The sequence below is a fragment of the Sinocyclocheilus rhinocerous genome, unplaced genomic scaffold (assembly GCF_001515625.1).
Source record: "Sinocyclocheilus rhinocerous isolate Xijiao unplaced genomic scaffold, SAMN03320098_v1.1 scaffold70, whole genome shotgun sequence".
In the NCBI taxonomy this organism is placed as follows: domain Eukaryota; kingdom Metazoa; phylum Chordata; class Actinopteri; order Cypriniformes; family Cyprinidae; genus Sinocyclocheilus; species Sinocyclocheilus rhinocerous.
Genome location: NW_015624555.1, coordinates 147,720 through 175,079, shown reverse-complemented (window position 1 = coordinate 175,079; position 27,360 = coordinate 147,720). Strand labels below are relative to the sequence as shown.

At 37.1% G+C, this 27,360-nt stretch overlaps 1 protein-coding gene across 1 annotated transcript in view; it reads right to left on the bottom strand.

Moving 5' to 3' along the window:
- LOC107742425 (AF4/FMR2 family member 2-like) overlaps nt 1-26,637 on the bottom strand; it is a 221,854-nt gene extending 195,217 nt beyond the window's left edge. Inside the window, exons 1-2 of the mRNA XM_016555376.1 lie at nt 26,611-26,637; nt 21,516-21,795 (exon numbers count right to left, since the gene is read on the bottom strand). Of these exons, the coding sequence (XP_016410862.1) occupies nt 21,516-21,568 (53 nt within the window). The 5' untranslated portion in view covers nt 21,569-21,795; nt 26,611-26,637. The remainder of the gene's footprint in view (nt 1-21,515; nt 21,796-26,610) is intronic.
- Between the last annotated feature and the right edge of the window lie 723 nt (nt 26,638-27,360).

Genomic DNA, 27,360 nt, shown 5'->3' with positions numbered 1-27,360 from the left:
GCATAGAGGACCTACAATAATGTACAGTATTTGAAAAATAATGTGTTTTTTGAACATTAAAGCAAGTCAACATATTCTGTTATACCAAATACACAAAATAATGATCTTTAAAATAGCATCATATGACCCCTTTAAAGAATGAGAACATCTAACATGGACTCAAATCTTTCACATTGACTAGGGCTAAACAAGCAGCTCTAACATTTTCCTGCCATACTGGGGTAAAGGAACGTCAACATCCTGCAGCGAACTCAATACGAGCCAACCGCATCTCACCAAACTCCCACAATCCAGCAGGTTTAATGTTTGTTGACATGTTATGTCCTACCCTATTTATAGCCTGTGGTTGGACCGCTGCACCGCCAAATGGAACAGCTGCACGCCCAAACAGACCCCAGATGAAGTCAGGCGAGAAGGAAAGAGCTGAGTGGAGAGCGAGCAGAGCCTGATCCACAGCTGCTCGAGCCACCTGGATGGCACTGGGTCTTGGAGCCGAGCCGGGGTTACGTGCAGTACAGGGACGAGATGGAGCATGTGGTCCGACATGACCTCTGCGAGGCGTTTTAAGCAGATAGAGGACAGTATGGATTTGATTAATTAACATCACATGACATTTTATCTCTGGTTGGACCACAGCTTAATCTGTTGTACACACTTCTAGTAGTCTAGATAAATATAGATGGCCTTTGGCAGTCTACGAGTCCACCAGAGACATTCGGTAGACTAGAGCTTGGCGGCATGATGGTATACCAAACAGAAAAGATTTTGCTCTATTGCAAAGTATCACACAGGGCTAAGCAAAGTAACTAAACAAGAAAGGGGCAACATAATCAGCAACCAACAAGAACAGCAATCAAGCTAGGAAACCAAGAAAACAGGAACTAACCACATAAATGAGAGTACTAAAGAGCAAAATACACTTAAAATAAAATAAAACAAGATGTGACCGCAATATAGATTTGTGTAACTATTACGAGGTCTGCTACCCGACCCCGACGGGTCCCGAAATACTTTCGGGTTGGGCTCGGGTTTATAGCTAAACTAAAACTATATGCAGGCTACGCTGCTTTCATAGACGCACGCACACACATTATTGCACACGACAACACAGTACGGAAACTTTTATTAGCAAAATAGCTTCGACAGGCTAGCTACTGACTCGCAACGTTATATTTCTCTGCAATGAGGGGGTAAAATCGCTGTTTTTGAAGGAACTAAGCCTCATTGCTTGTAGAGAGAGACGCGCAGACGCAGGTTCACACGCAACTTTCATCTCTCTCTCTCTCTATCTCTTTCTCTCTCTCTCTCGCGCGCACCCTCGCTAATTCAAATAAATGATATAATTAATTAATTCAAATAAATGCGATCTTACCGCACTGCATCTCTGTGTCTGATTTAAAGCAGGCCGAATGCTAACGAGCCTTCACTTACGAAAATGACAATAATTTGCACGATGGAAGAATTATCGTCTTGTCGTATAGCCTACAACCATTCAAAAACTCGGCAGAATTTATGTGACCGCTGCACCTGATGTTCATAAACTTTCATAACTGGTAAGCGTTTTTTTCTTTTGCCTTGTGAACTGGCAAGCCTTAATGATTCTGTTTCTTTGCATGTATTTGTTTACTGACCGTTGCATGCAATCGTGAAATACAGCATTTTTTAAAATTGGCTATTCGTTGTGGGGGGAAAAAAGGATTTTGGGTTCGGGTCGGGTTCGGGCTCTAAATTTAACTGTGCTGCTCAGGTCGGGTTGGGTCGGGTCAGACGATCTCGAGTACGGGCCGGGTTCGGGCTACACTTTAAAGCCCGTGCAGACCTCTAGTAACTATTAGTATAAATGTCTGTATTCTAGAAAGGCTATAATGTGAAGCGTCACAATCGTATGGGTTTGTATGTGTTCGTGTGAGGCTTGTCCAATCAGAATTAAAGTCAGAATAACAGTTTAAAATATTACTTTTAAGTCTTATCTTCACTGGAATATCAAAAAAAAACAAAAAAAAAAACAAGCAAAATGTTTGTATACATGGTCTATTATATTATAGTCAAATTATAATATAATATATAATATAATATATTATATAATAATTCTTTATTTCTAAAATAAATAGTTGTATAGTTAATTTTATAATATAATATAATATAATATAAAACAATTATTTATTTCTACAAAAAAAGTTGTATAGTTAATTTTATAATATAATACAATGCAATGCAATGCAATACAATGCAATGCAATGTAATGTAATGTAATGTAATGTAACGTAACGTAACGTAACGCAACGTAACGTAACATATAACGTAACATAACATAATATACATATACATAGTCGTACCATCCACACCTGATCCAGACCATGTTTGTTTTGTTTTATTTTCGTACATACTTACTTATTTACCAGAAGTGTATCATGTTTAAGATTATCTGTAGTTGGGGCACAGTAGGGAATGCAACCACCCCCAAACCCCTTCAAAAAATGTAATGCCATCCATATTAGCATTGTCTTATCACAGCGGCCTCCATCCCTCTGCAGTGACATGCCTCCCTCTAATAGGTCCTCTATTGACCACAAAGGTTTTATTTTCGTACATACTTACTTATTTACCAGAAGTGTATCATGTTTAAGATTATCTGTAGTTGGGGCACAGTAGGGAATGCAACCACCCCCAAACCCCTTCAAAAAATGTAATGCCATCCATATTAGCATTGTCTTATCACAGCGGCCTCCATCCCTCTGCAGTGACATGCCTCCCTCTAATAGGTCCTCTATTGACCACAAAGGTCTGACTGTAGACCCCATCATCTGTTTGATTCTGTGCTTGAAGTGAGTGTTCTCTGCTGCCCCCCCCCCATACCCCCCATCGGCCATTATGCATTATGCATGCCAAACACTTGTGTTTTGTAGATCAGAAATTTCCTTTTGAATAGGGAGGCTTTTTCCAAAGCCAAACAAGTGTGACAGTTTGTCCTTTGAGTGTGTCTGGAAACATTATTTGTTCATTTGTTCTGTTTTTTTTCTCTCTTCTTTTGCCTCTCTTTTATTCCACCCCTAGAAGCGAGCGATTTGCATGGCCTATTTAAATATTCCTGCTTTTATTTCCATTTTACATGATCGTTGTCAACATGCAGCTACAAAGACTTCAAATGAGCACAACTCGTCACGTTTATGAGCCGGAATTTAAGGCGAAGCTGACTCTCTTGTTGAGCTATTGTTGAGGGTAAACATTTGATACAAAGCTAGGCTCTTTTGTGTTGTCAAGGCATTCGGAAGATGATAGTAGGGTCGACCGATATGTGTTTTTCAAGGCCGATGCCGATACCGATTATTACAGATCAAGTAGACCGATAACCGATATTTGAACCGATATATATGTCTGGTGTAAAAATGAAAATTAATGTCAAAATTAAAAATAACAAGGGCTCTGACAAAAACTGCCTTCCCTGGTGTTGGTTGAGTGTAGTACCGGAAATCATAGATAATATTGAGGTGTTTTGCAACTTCAGTGTAACGTTAGTGGATTGTGATTTATTGCAAATTAAGCAACGTCTGCTGCTGCCTTACCTTTGAGAGACAACTGATGCGTGATCACTGAAGCAGCTCCAGTTAGCAAGCGCTTTGAGTGAGAGTGAATTCCGCACTGATTGGTCGGACTCGTGAGTCCCAACAAATCAGATGAGCGGTGGGCGGAGACTGCTTTAGGCCACAGAGTGGTGAGTTCTGACAGGCTGCATCAGAGCCAAATAGCGCGTTTCAAAATTAAGTCATTTTAACGGCGAATCGGTTTTGAAAATGACCGATACGATAATCATAAAAATGCTTAATATCGGCGACGATAATTGGCCAGGCCGATAATCGGTCGACCCCTAGATGATAGTAATGGATACGGCTCTGAAAACTTGACCAGGCACCAAGCGAAAGAACTCTGCATTTAGACTTCCACTGAGCATCTTCACAAATCGCATATTTTAGCGAGTGACCATGCTGGATAAAAAAGCTTGTTAGCATGAAGCACTCAGAAAACTAAAAACAAAAAAACTATGCAAGTGGCATCTCCCGTTAACGTCAGCTGTGAAACGTTGCACATAAACCCTTATATTGATTCCTCATTGGACCCCGTCGAGATTCAAATTAAATGTGTGATTCAATCCAGGTTTTAACTGAACTCATGTTAAGGAATTGTTTCAAATCTGCTCTCTTACTCCAGAAAATTGTCTGAGCGCCTGATTTGTAATTTTAGAGGCGTCATGCACACAGACTACAAAATCTCCTCTCTGGTTAGTAAAATAAATTCTGCAGTCGGTTCATGTAATTAACAAGGATATCATTTTAATGGGAGTTATACTGCAGAGGGACGCGGCATAAATAATCATTGTTCCGCAGTCTTTTGATTTCAAAAACGCATTTTATATCATTTAATGGCCACAGATGCATTCTTCTCACATTACCATAATAAAATAAACGACTCGCGTATCACAATATAAACACTATTATTGAGATTTGGGCCTTTGCATTTGACAACAATGGAATTAATGACTGACATTATAACCATATTCATCTAAAATTACTGCCTCTGTCAATTCAACAAGCAGGATTTGTCATGGCAATATGTCTGCGGGAATGCGACTCTCCTGCGTGTGGGGAATATTTCATGACAAAGGAGGGATGTGGTCTATTAAAACAATCCATACAAAATCGGTCTGAGCAACAGCCAATATGCCCTGCCATTCCCTCAATTGGGAGTGAGATGGATGGCTGTTTATATGGGCTTTGTTTGTTTACATATGGTTGTGCGTGTGCGTGGTGCATCGTATGTACTGTATGTTCTGTATTAAAGCTGCGGTTTGTTCATGAAGCACTGTGACAAGACAAAGAGGCAGATCCCAGCATGCTTCTTGACAGTAAAGTGTGTCAAAGAGAGGTGGGTGGGGGTATCAGCACACTACAGACAAACTCAACCCATTTACCACCCCCGTGGCTGGTAGAGCAGGGGGGTCTGTGGGCCACTGAGCCCACACACACACACGCAAACCTCAGTACAGCGGAGCATAGATTACGTCAACACTCACTCTCACCAACTGCCTACTGTTGTGACTAATTGTTTGCTGTGATAAAAGGCTGTGAGCATCTGAAGTGCATTACATGACAACAGCAGAAATGCATAGAAAATTTAATGACTTTAACTTTATTTGTGTAATTTTTGTTATCTAATTTTAGATATATTAATATATATTTAAATATATATACTGTGTGTGTGTGTGTGTGTGTGTATATATATATACATATATATATATATATAATTATTTTTATTTTTTTTACCAACCCCAATCATTCAGTGGTAGTACATTACCTCATATTGTTGCTGATTAAACCAGCATAAGTTGTGTTTTCAAAGTGATTCCCAGCAAGGAATGTTCTGGTATTCCTTCTAAACCTCTTTCTGACATTTATCAGTTATCGGCCATAACATGATAATAATTATCGTCTCATCGGTATCATTTAATATCATGCATCCCTAGTAATTATGACCAATACCAATTTGCTTCTGTCATGTTTCTTTAACTCCAACCCCCAACTAGAGCTCAAAGAAAATGCAGTTTCCCACTAGTAATTACAACATTGCGGTGGCATTCAGGTGCGATCATTTTGTAAATGTGATTATTCTGTGATGACTTGAAGGCAGCATTTGTTCACACACATATAGCACACTACCTTCAGATGTGCTACCACTCTTCAACACATCCCTCTCACTCAAGCATCTGCAAGGAGGAGCTGAAAAAAAAAAGCCGCACAATTACCTCTAGCGCCTCTAGACAACAATCTGGCTATGAGCCTTCTCCATTATCACAGCCGTCTGTTTGGTGTTGGGTGCTTTGTTCCGATGAGTATTTCACTTGCATGCGTACCTCAGGGATGTGTTTGTATAGCAGGGTGAAACATACAACCTCTGAGTTTGAGGTTAAATGCTATGACAGTATTTGCTGTGTTTTTCCACTCTTTGATGGCCTTCTGAAGCATCTGACTTAGTCTCAGCCCACAAACCACCAACAGACCATCACTGACCATCTGATGCAAGAGTTCACAGGTTCTTATCAGACTGTTGGACACAAAGTCTTATTCACAAGTTTCCCAACTGTTAGAACAAGCATTTCTGGTGAAGAACCAGTGGGACAGTTGGGCCAAAGTTAGCAGTGTCAAATTGTTGATGGATTTTCAAAAGTTTTGTTTAGAGATGTCCTGATCACATCTGTTGTTCAGATTCATTTCCAAGCTCTGTCCTTTAATCTATACATTTTTACAATTGATGTCAACATTTCCATTAATCAACCTTTGTAGCAGACTTCCCATTTTTTTGCAAATGTAGCAAAGTCATTGTCAGATCGTAGTTGATCTAAACAGAAATGTTCACTATTTTTTCATTTGGAATACAAATATTAGGAAATATGCAAATTTTAAAATAAAGTGAACACAAAACATTAACAAGTGCTCCAGACTTTGCACTAACAAAGCATGCGGTTGCGATCTGATGGTTATGCTAAATTGAAACAAGCCTGTTGCAACACATCTCTTGGCTAACTATTTCATGTTTTGACCATTAATCACATTATACAAATTAATATGAAATTGCCAACTTTTAAAATAGTTACGCTTTCTCATGAGATCTGGTTGACTTTTGTCAGAAAATCGGGGGGCGTCCCGATCTCTTTCTGGGGGGCCTATAAAATTAGAAATTAAATTTGAATGCATATTCAGCAGTAAAATCAACTAATATTACCAACACCAACATCTATAAAAAACATCAGTTCTGTCTGTCAGTCGATTAAAAAAATGAACTAATTAATCAAAATTTTCTGTAATTAATCATGATTGATTGCATATTAATATATTGTCATAATTTCAGATTGAACCTCCAAATTAATGTAGAAACAACCCATATTTTAAATATGTTTATTGGCATCTCTTTACTAAGTAGCCTAGTAATTAACAAAGGCCAGTTTTTTTTTATATATATATATATATATATATATATATATACCAATACTGCTACTGATGTCTCAATTAATTGCATTTTCATCTCAATGTTAGGCATTAATTATAGCCATTCAACATTACAGTATATTTTTAACATTTAGTAGGCTCTGAAAAATATAACTTTTCATTTAAGTGAACTTAAAACAACCTTCACATAAACTATAAATTGTATTTTATAGTTTTGGCATAATTGTGTGTTTTTGTCCATTGAAGAGCTACTAGAGCACTGTCTGAAGCTGCTCAGCGCATGCGTACAGCAGAATGCGCAGCCTTTCGAACTGTACTCCATTTGATAATCATCTTCGTCCAGTGTCTGCGCTATTTCTCGCCAGAAGTTATGCACAGCCTTTATACTCGTTGAAACTAGAGTTGTGGATATCTCATAACCCCCTCACACAAGCGCTTGTCAACGCTGCCGTCTAGTGATGTTGCTGTCTTCGGTAGATTGTTGTTGTTGCGTCTCTTCCTTTTCTTTTTCGGCCTTAAAACAATGGCCCAGGCCAGGGATGCCACATTGTGGACAAACTAATTAGTGCAAAAACAATTCAAGGCGTATGTGCGACCTGCATGTCCTCTTCCCTCGGGCCGGATGAAGATGATTGGCGAGCCGGATTGGGCCCGCAGGCCGCCAATTTAATAGCCCTGGTCTAAAGTGTCAAAGTCAAGACTAAGACCAGAAGAGGGTCTAAAGTGTCTAAGTCAAGACAAATAGTAGAAGAGGGCTGAGCCTGAAGCACAACCGAGACCTGAAGTGGGACTGAAGCATTAGATTCAAGATCAAGACCAGATGAGGGTCAAATCCGAGTCAAGACTGAGATAAAGACAGGGTCTGAAGTGTTGAAGTCAAGATAAAGACCAGAAGAGAATTGAGTCCAAGACAAGACAGATACTAGAAGAGGGTCTGAAGTGTCCGAGACAAGATTGAGACCAGATGAGGGTCAAGTCTGAGTAAAGAACGAGACATGAAGAGGGTCAAAAGTGTTGAAGTTAAGACAAAGACCAGAAGAGGATTGAGTCCAAATCAAGACAGATACTAGAAGAGGGTGGAGTCAGAGTCAAGACTGAGGTCTGAAGTGTCCATGTCAAGGCTGACAGTTGAAGAGTGTCTAAGAGATGAAATCATGACCAAGTTAAAAAAGAGACCAGATGATGGTCCAGTCTATGTCAAGACCAATACCTGAAGAGGGTTGAATCAGAGTCAAGACTGAGACCTGAAAATAATCTAAAACAATGGAGTCAGGACCAAAACAAGATGAGGGTTGAGTTCAAGTCAAGAAAGACACCAGAAAAAGTTGAGTCTGAGTCAAGAACTACACCTGAAGAGGGTCTACAAATGTCAGAGTCAAGACCGAGCCCAATGCTCCTGAGTCCATGACGAGACCAAAACCTCTGTCTTGAGATGGACTTGAGAAACGAACCGAGCTAAGGGGGGAAACGCGTCAGGTTCCGAAACAACGAGGCAGGTGTGAAAGCACCCTAAGTCTGCTCTCTAGTACTTCAACACTGATTGATTATTATCAGTTGTCATACAGTACACTGTTTTGTTACAGCCTCATGAACAGTGACTAATGGGAGAATTATGCTCTGAACATTACAAACAGTCCACTGTGGTTTGGAACACAAGAAAAAAAATATATCATTTTTGAAAACAGCTTGGATGCCAAAACATCAAATACTTTACCCATGACTTCACATTCCACAGTGAGTCCATTCACAAACCACTTTAAAGATTTACAGAATTTATGACTTATGCCCACAGCATGTTTCTGAACCTCACATCAACCCATGTGAAGTGAAAGAGGTTGCACTGGTGTGGTGGGCTGTTAGAGCCCCCTCCTCTTCCTTACTCACGGCTGCCAGGATACCCTTATCTCCATCCACAGGGCCTGTGCTGTCTGCATCCCCCACCCTGACCCGCCATGGTTACGCCATAGCGGTGAGGCTGCAGACTCCAGCTCACGGAGCGGAGTAGGACCTGGCATTCCTGTAAAACTCAGATACCATTCAGGTTCCTCATTCAGGAAGGCTGCCACAGGAAACGGGCCCTCACCCGAGACCGAGAGGCCCACCACAGTCAAACGCAACCATGTACTGTATACATCAACACAATCCCAAAACAATCAACTCTGGGTCTTAATAAAATATGTTTCGTCAATGATTGTGTCATCGTTTTAGCATATGTCATCGTCACACTGCTGATAACACTTCCTGATGTCAAGCAATGCACAAATAATGTAGCGAGCTTTGACTTATGTATATTTAGGGTATAAAACGCAGATATCTGACAGAGCAGTTTTAATCTGATTTTGATTTATGTATGAAAAATCATGATAGATGGCAATAAATTCATGTGCTAGTCTCTACAACTGCAGTTCCTTGTATACACGCTATTGAAAATCTTTCACAATCACATGACCCAATATATCAAATGAGACATACTTCTTGCTAAGCAAATGTTGTCTGTTAATGCTTTGTCACAACTGTATGGCTATGCTGTAAGGTGGATAGTAACACATTTGCAGTTTCATACCGATTTCTATGTTTTCTGGATTGTTGGGCATCAATCAACAGCTGCTGACTGTGTCTAATATGACCTTAATGAGAATGTACAATGTTGATTGGTAGCATAAGCATAGTTCGGCCTGATCAATATTATTGAGAACCAGCAAACACACACACACACACAACACACACACGGACTGGCTTTGGTATAGTTGACACTTCCTCTAAAGATTTCTTTGCCCAGATAGCATGCGTCTGTTGTTTCCTCTCTCTCAGCCATTCCTGCCAATATCTTTGTTCTTTTTCGCTTGCTTGCTCTATTCATGGATTTGCATGTAATGACTATAAAACAAGGGGCAATTAAACTTACATTCTGAGAGAGATCAACTCAATGTTTCCAATCAACCGCATTTGAAATTACCATTCAGAAGGTTTGACAATTATTTGCAGTGCGTGACCCTGCCAATAAAACAACTCATTTGGAGGAACAATTACCCTATGTTAAAACGGGTTGTTTTGAAATCTTCACAAGTAAGTTCTCATGTTCTGATTGGTTTTGATGGATTTTGCCAGCAGTCAATGTTCTTACTGAAAATATATTGTACAGAGGACTGACTCAATTCGATACCCGAGGTACAGAATCACATCAAGCCAGTCTGAATATGCAGGTCAAGACAGCCGTGACAAAATACGGCTATTCTGCAGCTCAATTTGTTCTATTGCTTGTAACTTGTTTCTTTGTTCTTTATTTTATTACTGTTTAGTTGAATAATTACCCGAGGCAATGTTTATTATGTGAGAAGGATTGTTTTATTAATGTTCATATTAATATGTAACATATAAAATAACAAAGCATATTCAATAAAACAGGGGGTTTCAAACTAAAAAAGTATTTCTAATTGTTCATCCCTGTATATTTTCTTTATCTTACCCATAGGGGATTATAAACAATATTCCCTGTAAAACTGCTTTGGAATAATATTTATTGTAAAAAGTGGTATATAAATAAATTTCAGTTCACAAAAAAAAAAAAAAAAAAAAAAGTTTTACATCAAGTTTATACATGTAGCTTTAACTTTAACAATGGTTAGAAAAAGAAGGTAAACTGTCAATATGACAAAAAATTATATATTTATATTTTCAAGAAATATTAGTCATATGATTATGCTTTTGTAAAGACAATTTAAAAGCCAATTATTTAATTTTGGAAATTTATAATATGAGAGTTTGTTTATACATTAAAATATAGAGCTAGCTGTAAAGTATAAAAAGGGGGCCCCTTGCGACCAGATTTTTTGGGGTTTTTGGGGTCCCCTGCATTAGTACATTCATTTTTGCACCAAGAAACATGGATTTTCAGATATCGGTATTGATTACTGAAATTCCCATATCCCAAACCATCATGATAACTTCCCAATTTCAGTCTCTAACACATAGCCCTTGGAAAAAAAAAAACCTCTCGTCAACTCCGCGTTGTGCACTAGAGAGGCACTTTGTACTTAATTAAACAAGCTTAAAATTAGTCACAGTCCATCAGGAAATAAGAAGCACTGAGAGCTGTGGGCTTTCCAGAACGTTCCTAATCTGTTGAATGCCAAAGTACTGAGAAAGTTCTTCAACTTCAGATAAATCCACGGTTACCCGAGCGCTTTTAAGCGATGATCTTTTTTACTGCTTTTGTGCCAACCAAACGAGCTTCTGTCTCTTTATAAGAATGGAGTTTTGAGGTAATGAGATTTATGAATTGTGTAGCCATTTTTTTTTCATGTCTGGGCTCGTGCATTTGGAAGCTGGTTTGGATGGCAATTATAGAATACATTATTACGACCCCCCTTCACTCCTCCGCGCTCTTTTTGTGGTTAACTGCTTTTGATAACAAATGAATTAATGAAGCTTTACAGGACAGTCGAAGTGGATCAGCAAGTGTAGGAGAGAAAGAGTTGGAAATGGAGAGAATGACAAGCGAGAGCGAGAAGTTGGCAGATTACGACTTAATGGTGGCAGAATAATGGTCATTTCGCCACACTCTCCTCTCTCTCTCGCGGACTGTGCTAATGGCTTCATTAACACTTCCACTATCCAGCGGCCCACAGCGGACAATGTCACATCCATCTTTGTCACATCACAATAAAACCGGCTAAACACAACTGGCCTATCAGTCCAGGTGCTGAAGGAGGCAAGAAATGAACAGAGGAAAATCAATAGCGAAATATCAATGCGAGTAAAGCTGCGAACATGGAAGTCAAGTAGGTTCCAGCAAACAGAGAACGTGCCGGATTGATCTCTAACAGGTATGTTGCTCACACTTTGGGTAATAACTCAATGCCACGGCAGAGGAGGAACAGCATGCTGGGAAAAACTGCACCGCGCCATAAATCACCAGAGCCGGGCTCTATTGTCGTCAACGGTGAATTGATGATGTTTTCCTCTGCCATCTGAATCATTCCTCTGTTGACTTCTGAAGCCCTGGCTTCCTGTCTGCTGCTGTACGAGCCATTTTAGCATCCCCGCGGTGCTTCTGTAACTAAAAGCTTTGATTTTCCAAGCGACGAAACGACGTGAAAAGCCTGCAGGTTTCACTGGGGCTACAGAAACGCTGGGGGAATTATCTAAACATGGAGTCAAAGAGTTAATGTAACACTAGTGTTAAGGCGTTTGCTGTTCCAACCAATCCAGTTAAACACATTAGTTGCAAGAGAATAAATGCCCAGGTAAACACTGAAACAAATTATTTGTTTCAAAACCACTTTGACTTGGTGTCACTAAGGCAAGAATTATCCATTTAAAGTATAATTCATATTTAAAGTATGATTTTTACATTTTATATATTTAAAAAATTATATATATTTTTTTTTTTATGCAGTTTTCACAAATAATGTAATTTTTTCATTATGGTTTTCATTACAAAGAAATTTTACAATTATATTTTAAATGATAATTATTATAAACAATATATAATAAATTTATTAACACTTTCATAGCCTTAAATGTTTTAACATTAGCTGGAAAATTATGGAGTATGTCAAAAAAATTTATGACATTTTTTTTTTTTTGATAAACGTAGCAATTGATACCAAAACTAACCTTCTGTGTTTTGTTTTGTTTATTTCTGTTACAGTGTTTTTTTTTCCCCCTTGTAATTTCCAATCAATGACCTAGATGACAAGTTAAAAACACTGACAACCAGATTTTGCTAACAAAAATGTACATTTCCAGTGTATCAATTCTGTCAATTTGCCCTAAACTCTCTCATATTGGCCCTGGGTCAGCAGGCCCTGGACTTATACTGAAAAAGGGACAGCCAAATCATATCTAGTGACCATAATGTCACAGAGACAACAGCAAAACAATTGATCCACACTTCCACTCAGCAGCACTAACACTCCATTATTTCTTTTGCAGGAGAAATATATGAAAGATAAATGTAGATAATGAAGAGAAATGTAACAGATGAAACCAAAGCGGGACCGATTCATGTAAAAGTGTGTTGCACCAAGACAAGTGTTACAGCAAACACATTCCTTGCGAAATGAGAAATTCAAAAGGGAAAAAAAAACAAAACAACAAACAGCACCACTTCTGTAGAAACAGCACCACCTGGTCTGATTGAATGATTCGTGCCAGTGAAGGCTTCTGAGGTGTGAGGAAAACACTGCTATTATGGTTGTTATTATGCAACAGTCGCCCATAACTCAGCTCTACACAACAATGAGGGTGTCAGCACGTCTAACTTGTTCATTGCTGTTTATTTATGCATGAATATGCATTGCAATATTACAGCAGCATCTGACACTCTCCTACCTGAGAATGAAAACGCCTGGCACTCAAAGCCATCACACAGACATAGAGGAACATTATGTTTGAAGCTCTTGATGGAATAATAGAACGTTCTATAAACGTCTTCTGTATAAGACGTGCTGTCTAATCTAAGCAGACTAAAGTAATAGAGCTATTTTGCCACATTCACAGTGATATGAAGAAGAGCGATGTGAAAGATTTTTATAAAAGAGAACGACAGATAGATGCAATCAATAGCGTACACCAAATAGGCTGTGAAGTACTTTGAAAAGTGATTGCTGGGGTGGCACACTGTTTTTCTGTTTATGGCTGAATGAATAGTGAAAAAAAAAATTATGAAGATGCTCCTGAATGACTTTATCGGGTTGCTTTCAAGTTTTAAGACATTTATACATTTTTATCTACTCTAATCTACGGAAGCCCGTTTCCGCCACTGAATAAAAAATAAAAAAGGTAATTGTGACTTTCTGACTTTTTTCTCAGAATTGCGTGATACAGACTTGCAATTCTGACTTTTTTCTCAGAATTGCGTGATATAAACTCGCAATTGCGAGTTAAAAAGTCATAATTGTGAGATATAAACACGCAATTCTGAGAAATAACGTCAGAATTGCGTGATATAAACTCACAATTCTGACTTTTTTTTTCTCAGAATTCAAAAAAGTCAGAATTTGCGAGTTTGTATCACGCAATTATGAGAAAAAAAAGTCAGAATTGTGAGATAAAAAGTCGCAATTACCTTTTTAATTTTTTATTCAGTGGCGGAAACGGGCTTCCATATAAACTCACAATTCTGAGAAAATATCAGTCTTTTTCCCCCCTCAAAATTGTACTTTAACTCGCAATTGCGTGTTATAAAGTCAGAATTGTGAGATATAAACTATAAAAAGTTATAAATATAAAAAGTTTAAAAAAAGATATAGATATAAAAAGTTTGTATCTCGCAATTGTGACTTTATATCTCGCAATTCTGACTTCACTCTCAATTTTGAGTTTATATCACACAATTCTGAGAAAAAAAGTCAGAATTGTGAGATAAAAAGTCGCAATAACCTTTATTTATTTTTTATTCAGTGGCGGAAACGGGCTTCCATACTAATCAATAAATCAAATTAATATTATTAATTAATAATAATAATTTATTATTATTATTATTTTATGTTATAAAATTATATTGTTGTTATATATTTTATGTCAATAATGTTATATATTTAATGTTAATGATGACAATAATAAAAAAACATTCTAATTCTAATTATTAGTAGTAGTTATTCCTATTTTGTCCTGCCAGTGAATCTAATAAACGAACAAACAGTATAATTATCAGCATAAGAAACATTACATTTTCCAACAAAACTAAATTTAAGTATTTAAGCAAAAGCCTATAAATCATAAGGTTTTAAGGTCATGAGAAACATTAATTCAGTCAAGTGTCTTTTTGACTGGTAGAGTCGACCTTGCCTTATCACCTTCAAAGCAAGATGTCCAGCTCAACCTAGCATCAAATTGTAAACGTGCAGCTCTCCAGAACTTTCTCCCCTCCGGTGAGATCAGCCTCAACGCATCTGTGGTCCTTTTGTTACTCACGGCTCTTAACAGCTCTATGAGTTTCTCTCAGGGAGATAGTCTTCCATTTAAAGCATTTTGGCTTCAATTTATTTTCTTATCTCAGCGTTTCTCTCCTCTTCTGATAAAGATGTGTGTTCCTTTCCGATCTTTATCAAGCAATAAAAGCCAGGGGGAGTTTCAGAGCACTGGAGCAGCTAGAATGACAACACTGTTACAACTTTTAGCTCCATGTGAATGAGCCATGTTTAATGGGACAAATTAGCATGTGTTGTGAAAATAGGCAGACAGTTGGACGTGAATGACAGTGCTCCGTGTGATTGTGATATTTGGCAGGCGCGTTTCTGCTCTTTAGCGCTTCTGTGGCTCCCAATAAACAAGGTGAGATTCCATTTTTACATGCTGATGCCAAACGCCGGCCGCTGTTTGTTCAGTCCTGACACTTCAGAAAGTGAACGTCAACACACAGTCATATCTGGACACCAGCACATTCAACCATCTTTGTCACAGTCCTTTGGCAAAATGCCCACACATAAAACAATGCTCAAAGAATAGATTATGCAACTGCAAAATCACATAAAAAAGCAGATGCGCCGTGAGCCACGCTGTTCAATTGTCAGGAATTAAGCTTAGTTGCCTCCCAATATGCATGAACTCGAGCAATAGGCAATACACGTGTCTCTCGCTGTCTGAAACAAGAAACATCTGTTCATATTGTTCAGTTGAGACATTCATTAATATTAAGGCTCTAAAAAGAATTTGCAATTTCCTTCAGCTTACACCAAGCCAACAGCAAAAGGTCAGTCTAAAAGACAAACTGATTCATCTCTCAGAAAGAAATGAGATTGAAAAAAGCGCTCTACAGATGCCTGCGTGGCTGTATTGAATCATCATATTTGTCATAGAGTGCTTTCAGTGGAAGCAGTGACCTTTGAGGTAGTGGAGTAAATTGATTCGTGGCATAAAGGTAAGCTGGAAGCTTGAAGCTTGATTAACCTGAAGATCTTTAGACGGAATCCAGCCAATCAAGCAGCAACGGAAGTCTGCTGACAAATAAGAAAGACATTCATTACGGCTCTGCCGTCGCTGTTTCATTGCACACCTGTTTGCTTGATTCATTTGATGTGATCAGGGCAACTTTGATGTCTCTTATTAAATACTGGAAGCAGTCCAGACGAAGTCGTGTCCAACATCCATGACCACCAGTAGTCCATTTCCAGTATCTTTGATGACATATAACAAAATAGCAGATATACACAACCGTTCAAAAGTTTGGGGTCAATTTTTATTTTTTGTTTGGGTGGGAAAAAATGATTACTTTTATTCTGCAAGGATGCATTAAATCATTAATAATGTTACAACAGATTTTTAATCTTTTGAACTCATCAAAGAATTATGAAAAAAAAATAATGCATCAGAGTTTCCACAAAAATATAAAACAACAGTTTTCAACACTGATAATTATAAGTAATGTGCATTGACAGCAAATCAGCATATTAGAATGATTTCTGGAGTTATGATGCTGAAAATTCAGCTTTGATCACATCAATTACATTATATGTGTATGTATAGTATTTGATATATCTAAAAAATAAAAAATACATAGGCCTAAAGGATTTATGCATAACATTTCCATTCATTTAGATTACACAAATGGATGCACATTTTATATGCAATTCTAATACATACAGTGGGTTATAAATTACATTTAACGTCATATTTGTGTCCATAGATCTTTAGATCTCTACTCAAATTCGCAGTTCTACCGACCGTGCCCCTTCAGAGGAACTCGTTAATTGCATGCCGAGGGCAGAAGGGTGGCAACCCATTACCTTTTGTCTCTCCCATATAACCTGACAGGCGTGCCAACCTTGCTGCTTTATCATGCCACAGCATTTGGCTTTCTTTTTGCAGGTGGCAAAATGAGATCGCGGGCACTGTGCTTGGCAGCCTGCTCTCACAAACAGCATGCCAACTGCCGAGCCTCCTCGCTTGTGCGGCGACTGCAGAGATGTGCCGGGCACAGCCTGGCTTGGCTGCCTTTTCAAGCCGGGCACAAATGAGATTGGCACGGAGCACGGCTCCTCGAGCGAGCAGTGTGATATATAGTCCCCAGCTGTGGTCAAGGTGGAAGCGGGAAGGCGAGGGAAGCTGGGAAAAGCGGTAGATCTGTGCCATGACCACGGAGAATGTTCAATCCCTGTGACTAAACAGCATGGGAGCAAAGAGAAACGGCACACGATGTGCCACAAAGTGGACACGACACACACACACACACAAAGTGTTGTTTCACAGCATAACAGAACATTTTGTTTGTCACACTCTGAGTGCCCTACTTTCTAAACTTAACTAAATAAATGCTATATTATGGAGGAGAGAACTTGGTTTGGCATTGGTAATATGCAGTTTCTTTTTGTTTGCTACCATTTATTTTCTCATAGTTTGTATTGTATTTCACTGGTTTTGGGCGTTTAGCCAACATTTCGACAGTGTGTGAAAAGGGTTCATTGCATCAGTCAATACCAGCAATAAAGAAAAATGTAAATATATGTAACAGTCTTGTCTAGATTACTCAGAATTACTCAGTTCAGCATAAAATTATATATATATATTTTTTTTTTTGCTACAAATCCATCTTAAGTGGGCTACCAAACGAATATGTTACATTTATATGCTTAATTAATCATTTTTAATAAAGAAAAATGTAAATATATGTAACAGTCTTGTCTAGATTACTCAGAATTACTCAATTCAGCATAAAATTATATATATATATATATTTTTTTTTTTGCTACAAATCCATCTTAAGTGGGCTACCAAACGAATATGTTACATTTATATGCTTAATTAATCATTTTTATCAATGTAATTCTGTCAACTAAAATTGTCAGAAATATTTTTTCTGTGTTTATCTTGCAGGAATTGATATATCTCAACATTTCGTGCTTAGAGTTTGTTATAAAACCCTAATACTATTTATTACATTTTTCTACTTGGAGACTCCTTTCAAACTGTTTTTGTAGTTTGAGTTTTTTTTGGGTTTTTTTTAATGTCCCTTTTAACTGACTCCTAGGTGCATCCCAATTATGCACTATATTCTATGCCGTTGTGTAGTATAAATATTGTGTGCAGCATGTTCACACTGAAAATGTAAAAAAAAAAAAAAAGAAGTAGTGCACTTTAGATGATGCACTGACAAAACTCACATATTCATAAAATTCATACAATAGACAATACAATAGTATAGTAAAAGTGCATAGTGTATATGTCATGTGGTCACAAACTAGATCTATTCTACACTGAGAATGTAGATTGATGATGTCAGTAATATTCCCATGGTTGCTGACTGGTCTTCTTTATTACATATTTTTACATACTAAATTGTGATTGGTCTCATCTTACTTGTATATGCTTACACAGCAAATACTTTGTTGTGCATGTTTATTCACATGCAAATCTGCTAGAACATAGGTTGTGACAATGACAAAGCAGTTATGATGTGAAATTGTATTTATGCAGAATCAAAGCCTACAACCCACGTGTACCTAAAACCCATTCCTAAAGGAAATGAGGATCTAGTTTAACTTTCATCAACTTAAAAAGATGATACACACTTTGTTCAGTGTGAACAGCTAGAATGAATGAATGAATGAATGATAAAACACACATTTAATGGTTTTCTGAATATTGATACTAACAATGCAAAAGTAATGCCTGTGTTTTCCATATGCGAAACAAATGCTCAGAGTCTGAAATTCTGTTAACTTCTCATTCGGCTTTGCACATTTTAACACCAGGATATAAAAATGAGTTATTGGGACAGAAATCCCTGCTGAGAAAGGGCAAGTAACAGGGAAAAAAAAGGCACAACTGAGTCATTGAATAATCCCTTCTAATCCTGCTCTCAGTGCGGCCATAAAGTCCCGCCAAATGAAAAGAAAGTCACAAATAAATGGCTGCACCTAATTACAAGGTCTTCTATTACCACTAAAGGTGCAAACCTATAAAATATAGGCATATAAAGTCTAATTAACCATAGCTCCGGTTCTCTAATCCAAATGCATTGGTTATGACAAATACTTAACTCACACTCTCATAATACAAAATGATTTACCAAACGAAAACCTGCACCACACAGAGAGAGAGAGGAGCAATTACTTTTGCAAAATAATCGAAAAACACACTTCAAAGCCATTTGACTCTGTTAAAGTGAAGAGCCAACATAATTGTGGCAGCCATTCATGTCACGGCTGTGTCAGCACGAAAAAGCATGTCCCAATCCCACCGCCTCAGTGCCTCCCGTGCTTAACCTTTGTCTACAAATAAGGCCCTGCTCTCCATTGAGCTCATTTTGCACCTCGCTGAATTTTGCACCACCTAATCTGACTTGATTATATCCAACTCGTGTCGAAGCCCAAACCAACATACGGGAGATCAGATTCAAATCAATATGATTGCTGAATACAGCCCTGGGCCATCAGATAAAGATGGCAAGTATTAAGCACAAAGACAATGAATTATGAGTGCATTATTATTGTACGCTTGCTTCTGAAACATTGATTTATCGCTACAAAACACAGAGCGATCATTCATCTACGCATTTAGCCGAATCTACATTTCAAATGCCTTTTTGGTTGGTTGACAGTCTACGGATAGTGGTAAAATAGCAATACTGCCTTTAGAACCCAGACCAAGCAAACTTAGCACAAAAAAAATGGCTTTTTAAATACCCTCATAAATATTCACAGACTTAATGGGTAGCTCAGGGTTATGAATGTGGCAACAACAGACAAAATTGCCACCACCGCAGAAGTAATAAGCAACTAGCCCATAGCTGTTCCTGAGAGAGAATCGTTTTAATATCAGCATGGCGCACAGAAAAATAACCTTTAACCTTAAGTTCTGCTATATATGTTTGTAGTGACTATATGGAAAATAAAGAGTGCGATATGAAACTCCTTTTCAGACAACAGACGGTTTCAAATTCAAAAAAAGGATTCCTATGTTATACAGCAAGTCCCTAGATAAAATACTGACATTTCATTACACTTGAGTGTCGTCTGATGGATGATTATATTCTTGTTTAAAAAAATTGAAGGGAGAGATGTAACCAAAATGTGTTAAATAACTAAAAGAAAGGAGTAATAAAAAAAAATAGTGGCAAAATCATATGCTGACCTAACACCTTTAAAAAAGAATATGTGGCCACTTAAAACCATATTATACAAATCACATTTCTGCTTCTAACAGCTCAACGATCCTCTGTTATGTGCAGGACAGTGAGTATAAAACAAAAGAAAGAGGATAAAATCGGAGGAAGGTGTTGAACATGTGAAGCAACTAAGAATCAGCTCAACAAAGGAAAAAGACGTGCGTCATCCAAGACAATAGCAACTAACCAAACCAACGTATTCAAGTTCATGTGAATTTGTCAATATATGCCAAGTGATAAATGCACAAAATCCATGGAGAGGTTTCATTGTTATTGTTCATTTTTTTTCTGCTATATTGCTTTTGTATGGGTTCCTGCACTCTGCCACATGGTGGGGATGTAGAGAGTGTTAAAAACCAGCAAAGATTTAAGGCAGAGAATCATGCTGAAATCATATTGTATTTACATAAAAATATAAATAACACATAGCCCTAACCAGTGGGGGGCGCAATAGCAGACTGCCCACATTAACAATGACAATTAAATAGGCTAAACTAATATGACATATTTATGTTTGCATGATAAAGTAATGGATAAAAGCTAACAAATCCATGACGATTACTAGTAGAGATTTATAACAAAATTCATGCATATCAAGCTTACACGTTTGCACAAAAAAAAAGAATGCATACTGAATATGTCTGCGAATTTTGTTTCTGCGGGATTGTTTTATATAAGAAAAAAATGCAAACACCTCCAAATTCTACAAAATACATAAGATAATGTCCATGTACATGTGATAAACTGCAGTACTTAAACCACTAATCAAATGAGGATGCATCACAACATATTTGACTAATATGTAATTACATATCAATTACATTTATATTACTCATTACTTACAATGTAATTGCCCAAACATGAAGACTTAAATAAAGTGTGTCTAGCTGACTTATACAGGACTTTTGATTCATAATAATCTAATCAAATAATAATCTATGATCTGGGACATTCAGTTTAAAGTAGCAGGAAGAAGTGGCACAAGCTGCTCTTTGTTTCTTTTATGTTTCAACCTATGCATCTCCACGCAATTCATTAAAACAGCGATTCTGTAATTAAAGTTTGTCCCAATCATCTTTTATAAATGCATCTATATAAACAGAAGAGCAGTCACATCACCGGAGACAGCATCAGTCAGCACTACGAAACCTAGCGAGCTGCCTACCAAGACAGCATTTCTGGACATCATAGGCGCTTTGCGAATGCGCGTTCGGAACGCGTCTACGATGCCCAAAAACGCTGTCAAGGTAGGTTGCTCACTAGGGTTTGAGACACAGCCGCTATCATGCGTCATAATGGGTTTCACTCGTATTTCGGAATGTGACCACGTCAGATCGGAGCGCATGACAAAGACATTTCATTCAATAAACTGAATGAACATAAACACATAAAGCCCGCAGACGTACCACTGCTGCTCCAGCTCCCAGTCCCTGAAGAAGTCAAACTCGAATAGGTCCATGGTCGGTGTGTTTCAGTGAGGTGCCGGTGGCCGCATATGCAGGAACTCTGACCGTCTCCCTCACTGACGCGCGGCGCAGCTCGCACTGCCGCTGCCTCTCTCCGCTCAGCGACACGCAGCCCTGCGGAAGGCGGAGTCAGGGCTCGCTGGAGGCGGTCACTCATTCTGAAAAGACCGGCGCAGCACTTTGAACCAGAGCAGCTCCACCTGTGTCCAGCATACATCACCTGTGAACACAGAGTCGAGAAATGCCATTTAAAACTCATTCATTCAACTAAATTGTTTTAGCATCTATTTATTTAGCCTGTCAAAACAGAATGAACTGTATTTTATTTATTGTGTTGTCCAGTAGTTATAAAATATATAGCTTGTTCTGAGCCAGATGTATTCTTTGTTTTTTTTTATCTAAAAAACAAAACAAAAAACTATAACACCAACAATAATAATCTGCATATATTGTTAAATTATAGTTTAAGTGTAATAATAATAATAATAATAATGATAATAAATATTTAATACTATGTATAAAACATTGTTAACATTGTTTAAAATTTAAAATAGTTTGCAGGTTAGGACAGACAGACAAACAGATAGTTGGGTGTTCAGGGTTGCTACTCAAGTGTTGCTGGGTGGTTGCTGTGTGGTTGTTTGAGTGTTCTGCGTGACCTCCCGTAATCAACACATACAGACATTCCCAGTGCTTTGATATTTTGACTGTTCTTTCTAGCAAATTTGAAAGTTTTCCTTGCTCTTAAACTTGATGCACTAAAACTTGTGATTTATATATCATCCAATTAGCCTACATAAATAAATATGGTAGACCTACTCTGAGTTTAGACATTTATTTTGTGTTGAGTGTTTAATAGACACTGTCTTGTTTCCCTGGATATTGATATTTTGTTATTAGGGATCCAAGCACTAAAGGTGAATTGGATCTCTAATGAATTTATGATCGTATCTACAAATTCTAAACTTATCAGCCATTTTCAACTTAAATATATATTAATGTTGTCCACCAGAGGGAGCCACAGGATAAGGAATGTTTTAAGCCTAATCTTTTTCTATCAGTTTCCATCCCTTTGATTGGAAAATTAATGTCATAGATTTACTTAATTTGTATATCTGATAGTATAGTTTTATATAATCAGTGTACACTGAAATCTGTAAAATTCTTATAGATTCTTATCTTTATTTAATTTTTATAGACCCAATAAAACATTTTCAAGTTGCCAGACATGATGAAATATATTGCTATCCATTTAAAATGAAGAGACAATTTTATTTGTCTTTTGCAAGATAACATATTTAAATATTAACAAATTTCTATAAAGACACTCATTTACTATTGTGGTATGAATAATAAAACAAACACTTAAACTGCAAGCATAAGTTATGGCTACACATAATTGTTGAAATAAATGATAAAAGATCCTAGAGAAAATGCTTCAGATAAAGTTTTGAGCTGCAAATGATATCTTCACATTCGTTTGAAATGGATGGACATGCGATTAGTCTAAATGTTGAACATAAGTTCAGACTTACACCAAATATATTACGATCACATGCCTTATGACAGTAAACATTTTAGAGGAGCATTTTTGCCGTCTCCTTTAAACAATCAGGAGTTATTTCTTTTGAAAGTCGTTTGCTTTCAAAGATTTCAAAGATTCAAGTTGGACTAAAAAAAGGCATGAGATTAGTTTCAGTTAGATTGCTAATCATGCACATGGGCCATTGGTGCTTGGACCCCGATGATTGCTGCTTGCAGCCATAATTTGTTTTCAATTATAGTATAGTTGTTGTATAGATTATATACTATAGATTACATACAGATGATTGAATGTTGTTTGCTTTGGTGTTGCCACCCTAAAAATCATCTTCTAGATCCTCCCCCGTTTACTGCGTACAAACGTCTTCAAAATAAAGAAAACAGGCCCATTTTGAGATTAATGTAAAATAATAATAATAATAATAATAATAATAATAATAAATGTAATTATTGTTATTATTATTATCATCATTATGCATTTAACAATATTAAGTGCATTTAATACATTAAGTAGCATTATAATAATTATTAGAATAGAATTAAATGCATATTAATTTATTATTAAGGAATTCTAAAATCATTAGGTGGCTACAAAATTATAATTAACTTTCATTGTCAAACTAAATTTCAAAACAAATTATCTAGCTTATTTTATGATATAAAGTTCACTGTATTGATTTACGATGCTTCTAAGAAATAACCAGCCAGATTGTAATAGTTCAGAATAATTTTCAGTATAATGTCATATCAGCATTATGTTCAAATACTGATGACTGTTGATTGTTGAACTTCCAACAAATCAAGTTTATTGCAGCTGTAAACCAGAGAACTGGAGTTGCAGCAGTAAGCATGTGCACCTCTGAAGGCAGCGGTATAAGAGAAATGTGAGCACAGCTGCTTGGCAAATATATTCATATCCCTGATAACACAATAGAAACATTACACAGAAGAATACGCTGTCAGAAATATGCCTCTTTGCATTATTCCTCGATACAAATGTTCAGCACGAGTAATAAAGCGCATGTTTTCCTGAAAACAAGCCACAAGACAGACCCACATATGTTTGTTGTTGACATTATGATGATTTGGCAAGAGCCATATGGTGATCATGTTCCATGCGGCACATTGCTACAACAAATTTCACTTTTTGCATACTTTGCCTGGGGATGGCCCTCTAGAAATTCATCGCAGAGACTTCAAATTGATATTAATCTTACCTTGAAATAACAGTGGGAGAGGAGAAATAAATTTCTGAGGCAGAATGGCTTTCCGGATGTTATACGAATGAATGCTTTGCTGATGGATTTCACAATGGTCAGGCAGCACAGAGAAGATGCCACTGTCTAACAATAGCTCACACTTATACAATACAGTTTATGCCCTTACCATCCGCTCTTTACTAGCAGTGCGATAAAAATGGAAAAGATGAGTCAGGCTAGCTCTCCCCTTTGCTCATTGTAAATAAACATTTATTTTGTGTCAAAAAGCTGAGTAAACCTGATTTTGCATTCAGAATAAATTTTTTTGTCAATCATTATATTGCTTCAATAAAGGTTGTCTCTTCTGAACTCAATAACATTCGCATATTAACCTGCATATAAGTGATCCTCAGAGTAACAGCTGTGAAGCTTATTGTACCAGAACAAGAAGTGCAATAGGGCAGTTTGAGAGGCTATTTCAGGATCTAGGCTAGTGTGTGAGCAAACAGGTTGAAGTTTTTAGGTGAAATGGTGCTTTTGAGCACGAACGGATTATGGTTCTGTGGAGCCCCGGGGCACCGGCTCTCTTTGGAGGCTCCCTCATCACAATTGTGAGATGAAGTATCCAAGTAACAAGAAATTATATTGAAACAAAAAAAAAAGAGAACTAAAGTCACAACTGTGAGATATAAAGCCACAAAGTTGCAGTTACGAGAATGAACACACCATAGTATTGCTGCAAAAGAGACAACAATGTGCCAGGATTAGTGTACTATATTAAAGCTCCAACAAGGTGTTCGGAGGGGACAGTCAGTGCTGAGAAACAAACATTTCTCTGTACCATATATCTGTATTTCTATATCTATATTTTGTAGTCGCAGTGGTTTGTTTCCAGGTTCTGAAAAGTCAGAGGTTAAGTCACTGTACCCTGCCCTTGATTACAGGCTTATGTGGAAGCAATTTTGTTGTATCACCAGTGCGGTAAAGGACTGAGACCATTTACTGAATATATAAGCCAGCATAAAGAATTGTATTATTTGTTTTCCATACACCATGAGATAAAATTAGATTTAACTGACACAGTCTTCAAATCTTCCAAAAGTTCGGGATCTTTTTATTTCAATTACGTTTTTGAAAGAAGTCTCTTATGCTCACCAATTTGATTAATAGAGTTAAAACAGAAATATTGTAAAATATTACAATTTACATTAGTCTTCAGTGTCACGTGATCCTTCAGAAATCATTTTAATACTTATTTGCTGCTTAAGAAACATATTATTATTATTTATTTATTTTGTGAAAACCGTGAAACATTTTTGTCCAGTATTCTTTGATGAATGGGGGAAACAGCAGCATTTATTTGAAATATAGAAATCTTTTGCAAAAACATGAATTGTCAATTTACTTATACTTTAAATTTTTATTAAAAAATTGAATGCATCCTTGCTGAATAAAAGCAGCATTTTTTTTCTTAAAATAAATAAAATAAAAACACCAGAACACAGTATGTGCCTCAAGTTACTGTTTACTTCTTTAAAAGTACTGTACATTACACTAAGCGTATGTTTAAACAATGTACTAAATTTTTTTTGAAAAGATTGTCAAAATGATCCCGTTCACAGGGATCCGCGACTAAAAACAGTTTTATGCATGCCAGGCCAGTAGGTGGCGACGTCACGATGTGTTAGTAAAGAAACACTGCGTGCCTGCACACATACCTAGATTTAACATGTAATATGCATGCGCATGACATCACCCTTTTCACAAATGCATGCTTTTGTAGTTCACAGAGGCGATATTGTTTTCAAAAACTTGCACTTCGAAAACGGTTTTAAAAAGTTTGTATCTTCAAACCCCTGAAACAATGTTGTCATGTAAATGAACAAGCCAAAATTACTGAATGTAATGTGACTAACACTTGTTTAAGAATATTAGAATCCTTTAACTTAATTGTTGAAACTCCTGATTGTGAATCAGCCTAATAATGAGTTTTATCGCCACTCATCAAATGCACAAGGGATGAGGAAACACTGCAAACCACTGTACTGTTTCTTGAACAAACAGTTCACTAATTGTCACAGAGCTGCCCTCTGCCTAGCCATTTTTGCATTAAGACAAACTCATACTTGGGTTTTAAAACGCTTTATTTACCTTGATGTGTCAGCGAGGTGGAGAAATGGATGATACACACACACATTTACACACCTGCAACTAGACCGTTGTGTTCAGACTGGCCAACTGAACATTAAAACCAGTAGACATTTAAGTTTTTCTTATAAACTGTTGGCTATTACCTGGTTCAGCATACATAGTGGTAGCCATTTTGAACTGAGTAAAAGACCCGAAAGGTCTTTTGTCAGCCTTTTTATACCTTTGCTGTGTTGCATCATGGGGAGTGGGAGATACCAAGTATGAGTGGAAAAGGGTGGAAACTGTTTTATGAGTTCTTGCACTTGACTTTCTATAATTATTGTAAGCTTAATAACATTTTTGTGGGTTCCCGCTCATGTGAGAGTGGAGGTTAATGAAGTGGTTGATAAGCTTGCTAAGCAAGCTCTTATACACTCAGAAATAGATATTCAAGTGACTCTTAGCAAAAATGAGGTTAAAGGGAAAATTAAAGAATTCATAAACAAAAAACAAGAAGTATGGAGGAACTGTGATAGCAAGGGCAGACAAATGTATATTCAGCAGCAAGTAGGAAATGGAAGAAGTGTTTTTAGGAATAGGAAAGAAGATACAATTATTTCTCGCATCCGAATAGGGCATACTAGAATAAAACACTCTCTGTTTAATATAGGAAAACATGAAACCGGTCAATGTATTTTTTGTAATCAGGCAGAAACAATAGAGCATGTTTTAATAAAATGTAAAAAATATGAAAAAGAAAGGTTAAAACTCATTAAGGAAGTAAGAAACATGGGTGTTGAATCATTTAATTTGTCAAACCTCTTGAAAGAGCATGCAGAACAAGGTAAAATATATGGTGCTATTGTTAAATACATTAAAGAAATAGGATTAATCAGGAGAATTTAGGAATGTGT